Source organism: Lygodium microphyllum, chromosome 1, assembly GCF_053477565.2.
Source record: "Lygodium microphyllum isolate KBCC chromosome 1, Lygodium_microphyllum_v1.1.10, whole genome shotgun sequence".
In the NCBI taxonomy this organism is placed as follows: domain Eukaryota; kingdom Viridiplantae; phylum Streptophyta; class Polypodiopsida; order Schizaeales; family Lygodiaceae; genus Lygodium; species Lygodium microphyllum.
The window spans coordinates 9,590,643-9,596,855 of NC_141135.1; the positions used below are offsets into that span (position 1 = coordinate 9,590,643).

Here is a 6,213-nt window from a genome sequence, read left to right on the forward strand (position 1 = left end):
GTACTTGGCTTCAAAACCAGTGCAACTCATATTATGCAAATTAACTGTAGGTATAAGAGTAGGATTTATTGGGGTATTCTCAATACCAAATGTATTATATTTTGGAAAGATGTGTAGGGTTCCTAATCATCCTGAAGGGGTGTAGTGGGTTCTAGGTCTTCTTCTTCATCTAATTCCTCTATATAACCATAAACTACACCTATGTAGCTTCGTTTTCTTGGAGGCTCAATGTCTTTTGGACTTAGATCAGGGCAGTCTCATATTAAACCAAACTAGGGCTCTGAAAGGGTGCCTTGGCTATTAAACTTCAAATAACAATACTTGAGCAAAATTAGCTCCACATGAGTAGTTAGTGACCTATTTAGAGCACAAGATACTAGATTAATACAAGCAAAACATTCAAGAACTTACAAGGGAAGGAAAAAAAACTGAAAGGGTAGTGCCTGTATACTCTTGTTACATTTGTACATAAGAGTTGTTCCAATAGATATTTACACTCAGATTGGATAAGTTATAAAACCTACCATCACTATAGGAGTGTAAGGAATTGGAAACAAGGCTTAGAATAGGACCACAAGTAGTACTTGCTAGACTTGCTTGAAGTCTACGAAGCAAACAAAGGTACTTACTGTGTATGCATACCACATAGATTAGTGCCCCTCTTGTTTCACATATAAGAGGCCTAAGGTCAATTAAGGGGGTGGGGGGGGAGGGAAAGGAGGATATACAAGAATGTAACCCAATCCCTTAGCACCTGTGACCTTAGATCAGTGCCCCTTTTGTTTCACAGATGAGAGACCTAAGGTCAATAGTGGGGGAGAGCAGTGGGATATACAAGAATGTAAGCCAATCCCATAACTCCTGTGTGACTTGTAGCTGCACTGTAGTTGGACCTCAAGTGCAATGACTCTCCACTTAAGACTTGGATGGAGCCAGGTTCTGGATAACAGGTACTCATCCCCACAATGTAGCCAGCCTCATTCCCAGCTTCAGTGCCGTTACCATAGACTGGCCAAGATGTGCATATTTCACGTCCATCCTGTCCAAACAGAATGAGAAACACCAGCTCAGAAACCTCAAAAGCTTATCATGCATTCCACAGTTTGAAGATACCTCAGAATATAGCAAGAACGGAGCCATATCCAGACTATGCATACTTCGCCATAAATGGCAGCCCCCAGGCCTCCTGCATGCTGATGTGCGACTGCGTATATGACATCGCCCCCCACGGGTATGTTCATTGCACTCTCCTGTGTATGCACACAATCTGAATCACTGGATCCGCCATCACAGGCCGGCACATTGTATTCAATCTGTTTTAACAAATGTTAATTAGGTCAGGCTCAAATCAAGCACGAAAGCAAGTGCTCTCTTTCTGTTAATTTTGTGGCATTTTATTGTTAACCAGTGCTCGGACCACTGGACTCTTAACCTGTAGATCCAAGTTCAAATCTCCCCTTTATTTCCATTTTTCATAACATGCAAATGCAGGGATTGAACTGATGACCTCAGGTCACTCAACCTAGCAACTGAGCTACACCGCGGTTTGGTTAAGATGAGTATTGTCTGTGTGTGTTTGTGTGTGTGTGTGTACACAATATTGTATAAAGAACCAGTGCTTTGTGCAGTGCAATTAGTTCAGTCCTTTAGTGAAACTGTAAAGTAAATTTCGCCTTAATGTAGGTGCTTAGAATGTTTTGAGTTCAATACTACTTGAATACATCCTTACCTCATCTGTATGTAGTTAGAAGTGTCATGTAAAGAACCAGGGGTTTCAAAAAAGTGTGTGCACTGCTAATTAGGTCCATTTCAGCTTAGTTTATTTTACCTTCATATAGTTCATTTGTTTCATGAAATTTGGAAATAAGAGTTCATTCATTGTAGGTGTTAAGAATGGGTTTGGTGCGAGTTGAGTACATCCTTACCTGGCAATTCGCACCTTCATATGTGGCATCCATAATGTAGACTTTCAGTGACAGGGTACCATCATCCCAATCATGATAATCTACAGTGTATTGCAGGTAGTAAGTTTTCCTTTCCCCAACATATCCTTTCTGAAGTTGACATTGAGTCCTATCATAGCAGCAAAGTAAACCTCCCTTGTAATCATCCCTCAAGGGCCGGCCGTCTTCACCGACTGTCACGTTGTAAAGACTACACCTGCACTCCAAGCATCCCTTTGGATCAAGTGTTCCTCGAGTATCGATAGCATGAACATTGAGACGCCATGCCTCATCCTCATAATTTCCAACATCAATAGCATAAGGTCCAGAAATGTGTGTATTGGTATGTCGAGTCTCGGATCCAAGACCAAACAGTTGGCTCAGAGCAGAGTGAGGGCAAACGCCATCGTTTCCTACTTTGACAGATGGTGCTTTGCCTGTTGCATGATTTTGGTTGCCTTGCAAGTAATTCACCATCACCCAGTGATGCAAATACACATCACTTAGAGGTACAGAGACTCCATTCTCATCAACCACTTCTGCATTGAAGCCTTTCACCCCAATATGGCCTTTGGGGAAAGGTACGTTAAAGTAGAGCTGATTGCATACCTCTCCAGGTTTCAAGGTAAAAGGAGGAGATCTGAAGGTTGCAGATTTCAATATTTTTCGATCAGTGCCAGCATCGCCTGACACGAGAATGACAATGCTTGTTAGTGCTACAAAAGCCAAAAGCAAAATTGGCCAGCTTCTTGAACTTGATGACATTGCTCAGCAGCTACCTGTACAAAGTCATGAAGGAAAGGACTTGTCATGCGAGTGATCTGAGTCTCTTCAACATTGAAGATACTCTAACATCAGCTTTTTAGAAAGAATCTTATTAAGAGTAGTAGAGAAGCTGGATTTAATGAAAATAACAGGAGAGCCAGCAACAACAGGTGAACTAGTTTAATATGAGTGACAGCAGCAACAGCGGAGCCAGCACTATACTGTAACCAGACCCACCTTGAGATTGTTTAATTCATAACAAATTCACAGATAAGGGGTTTTTTAATTAGGCCTTAGACACACATGATAGTAAGGGATTACACATACTAAACCCCCCAAGGTCCAATTTGCCGTTGAAATCTCTCTAATAAAAGAACCATTTTGGAGTGCTTGTTGGGAAATTGCACGCCTGCAAGCCATCCTGGTCATAGACTTGTGAATTATGCCCAATTGCAGATTCCGTTGGGATCGCTCTCCGCCAACTGCACCGATTCCAAAGGTGCTTGCAGAAGGTGTAGCAGAAGAGGCAAGCCGGCTTCGCAAGTGCTTGGCATGCCTCTAATGCAGCCTGACTCGTCTGTCAGTTTTGTGTGGACAATCTTCAACATGGATTTTCCAGCCAACCATTATCTGATCCAAAATAAGGAAACCCAGACAACACAGAAACCACATGCATTTTGCACTGATCTACTGCAGCTGAATTTGCCGGCAATACTGGTGCAACACTGGCTGGACCAACAGCTTGACAGATGTGTTCTAGATGCAATTGATCGCAGGAACTTGGTAAATGTGAGGCATCTTAGCAATTTCCATGTTGAACTAGCTGCAAATCTTTCTCATTTTCGATATTGAAACATCGGAATGTCATGTGAGAACACGTGATCGGCACCAGTCCCGTAATCCTTACGGGGAACTACCATTGTCTTATTGCTGATCCTTGTTACCAGATTGGCAAGTTCAGCAGCTCAGGTCAAGCAGAAAGTATAAATCACGCATGACAAGGAACGGGGAAGGATGGTGACGAACGATCATGACAATTACACATAAACCACCACACACGAGAGAGAGAGAGAGAGAGAGAGAGAGAGGAAGAGAGAACTCACCTGAGTGCGCAAAGATTGAAGAAACGGAAACAGCCTCACAGACGCAATCTTCCTCGTCTTCTTCCTCTCTCTCTCTCTCTCTCTCTCTCTCTCTCTCTTTCTGCGTGTGTCTGTCTTGGTGGGGTGGCAACAGCCTCTCTCGCGGAAAATAATTAGCCTCTTTTGCTTTTTATCTTCCTAAACCAACTTTGTGTTCGGTTAGGTATGTATTCTGAAAAGGCCAAAGTTCAGTGCTTTTTTCCTGACACGTGGCGTCAATGTAGCTCACCACGTAGGATTCCTGAGATCGTTTTGATTGCCGTTGGGTGTGTCGCAGTAATTAAAAGCAAGGCAAAACAATTGCATTTGCTGTAGAGGGACTCCACTAGGCTTTTAGGCTGTTCCTAAGAAGCCCCCGGGTATGCGAGTCGACTCCCACGCAATGACACTTGCAAGTAGGTTTTCGTAGCGGTATTATGTGTGTTTCTTGTAGAAGAGTATGGTTTAGTTTCTGTTGTCTTAACGGATTTGAAGTCGCTTTTAGTGATATCTAGGCAAAATAAATGTGTCTCTTTTAGAACTATGTATGAGAACTGAATGTGTGTTTCTTTAATGTATGATATTAAACTCACTGGATTGAACATTCTTTTCATCATATCTAAGCAATGCGAAACGTGTCTTTTACACTATACATTAAATAAGGAATACTCACAAGTTTTTGTCATTAAATAAATATGGCTAGGAAATTATCGTATAGCCTGAGATGCCATGTTACTAATGAGTACCTTGCAAAACATATAACCAAAAGAAAGAAAGTCGTCACTTGGTCAAAGTTCAAGATGTGGTGGCTTCACACCTTATTAATTTTTTTTGTTAAGACTTAATTTATAACTTCGTAAAAGCATAGTAATAACACAAAAAACGCATAAGCATGTTACATAAGGAGTATGTCAAAGAGTTGGCATAGGTCTCTTTATTGCTTTATAATTATGAAAAAATATGCCATTCACCCATCTTTCAAGAAGATATGCACTTTTCTTTATTGATATTTATCACAAAAAGAAAAAAAATGTAGATTTTAACCTTGTGAAAAATTGTATGTATAAAGATTGTAATTGACTTTTCTTTAATTAAGGTTGCATTGATGAGATATAATCAAATAAGCAAACTGCAACAATTTTAGTTTCATGTTCAAGAATAAGAACAAGGGCACACTATCGTGGATAAGAGCATTGCCCTTTTTTTTGCACCACAGAGAGAGAGAGACAGAGAGAGAGAGAGAGAGAGAGAGAGAGAGAGAGAGAGAGAGAGAGAGAGAGAGAGAGAGAGAGAGAGAGAGAGAGAGAGAGAGAGAGAGAGAGAGAGAGAGAGAGAGAGTGTGTGTGTGTGTGTGTGTGTGTGTGTGTGTGTGTGTGTGTGTGCGTGTGTCTGTTTTCTTTAATTTTCTAAAATAATCACTTCTTTCTCAGAAAGATATCCACACATTTCAAGGCTAAGCGGACCACTTAACTAAAGTTAACAATGGGTAATTTTTAAGGACCTGCACCATCTTGTCACCGTACCATTATAAAAGCATATGCTCTAGAGGGCAATGCTAATAAATTTTCCTTTTTTATTTTTACAAAATGTGTCCTTTTGGTGTGTAATTGTTTTGTACCCATATCTACACCTACTTTCAAAAACTATATACCCATACTCTAAACAAGGGTTGGGCATTTGTCATTTGATATATAGCTAGCATTAAATTGTATAAATATAGACATTATGTTATTCATACTATGTTGTAGTGCAAAAATAAGGTAGATGTTTCCTCGTAGTTAAATAGCATTTCTACATGCCAAGATAGAATAAGGTTTATGCGATCCTCGCTTTGGACAATCCCATGTAAATGACATATGTTAACACCACTAGCTCTTTAAAGAATATTGTTTTCTAATCATTTTGAAATCATTCCATTTAAATGGTTGCATAAACAAGATGTCCATATGTAGGCATGCTAATCAATACTTTAAGGGACAACAAGAGCTTGGCTTTGTAAGAGGGAGAGTTGGCTGTAGAGAACCTAACACTCGATGGTTGCTCAGACCTATGGACTCCTAGAGGAAAGATGACCCGCGCAAAGACTTTAAGACATGGAAGAAATATTTCAAGAAGGTATGGAGGGCAACCCCCCCTTTCAGAATTAATGCACTCTTGTGGAGAATTGCTGCTAATAAGATGGTACTAAGGACATGATCGTCAAAATCAAACAGATATCTCCATTGTGTGTTGTGTGTAGAAGGAAGGGCGAATCAATTAATCATCTCTTCTAGGAATTTCAAGAGAGCCACACTTTGTGGAAGAAACTCAAGGCAATTATGAAAGGGATTAATCCACATCATGTGGTGGGGTGGAAACAAATGCCGCTTGGGGATCATGGCAAT

The 6,213-nt window shown here is 40.5% G+C and overlaps 1 protein-coding gene across 5 annotated transcripts; it reads right to left on the reverse strand.

The window, feature by feature from the left end:
- Positions 1–437: 437 nt before the first annotated feature.
- On the reverse strand, positions 438–3,949 carry LOC148040828 (uncharacterized). 5 transcript variants are annotated; one of them, XM_087687089.1, is made up of 4 exons: positions 3,812–3,949; positions 1,926–2,722; positions 1,158–1,313; positions 438–1,039 (listed from the first exon to the last, which is right to left on the reverse strand). In XM_087687089.1, the coding sequence occupies exons 2-4, from the start codon at positions 2,706–2,708 to the stop codon at positions 806–808; spliced, it is 1,173 nt and encodes a 390-aa protein (XP_087543215.1). In that variant the 5' UTR covers positions 2,709–2,722; positions 3,812–3,949; the 3' UTR covers positions 438–805. The 5 variants fall into 5 exon arrangements, with proteins under 5 accessions (XP_087543215.1, XP_087543192.1, XP_087543200.1 ...); XM_087687066.1 differs by having other exon boundaries at positions 1,926–2,772; positions 3,812–3,926; XM_087687074.1 differs by lacking the exon at positions 3,812–3,949 and adding an exon at positions 3,036–3,797.
- Between the last annotated feature and the right edge of the window lie 2,264 nt (positions 3,950–6,213).

Bases quoted from the DNA above. Each gene is read 5' to 3' on its own strand.
- LOC148040828 (XM_087687089.1), bottom strand. From the start codon at position 2,708: ATGTCATCAAGTTCAAGAAGCTGGCCAATTTTGCTTTTGGCTTTTGTA. The intron at 1,314-1,925 runs GTAAGGATGTAC...TTGTTAAAACAG, and splicing joins ATGAAGGTGCGAATTGCCAG to ATTGAATACAATGTGCCGGC. The intron at 1,040-1,157 runs GTATGCATAGTC...CTGTTTGGACAG, and splicing joins GGGCTGCCATTTATGGCGAA to GATGGACGTGAAATATGCAC.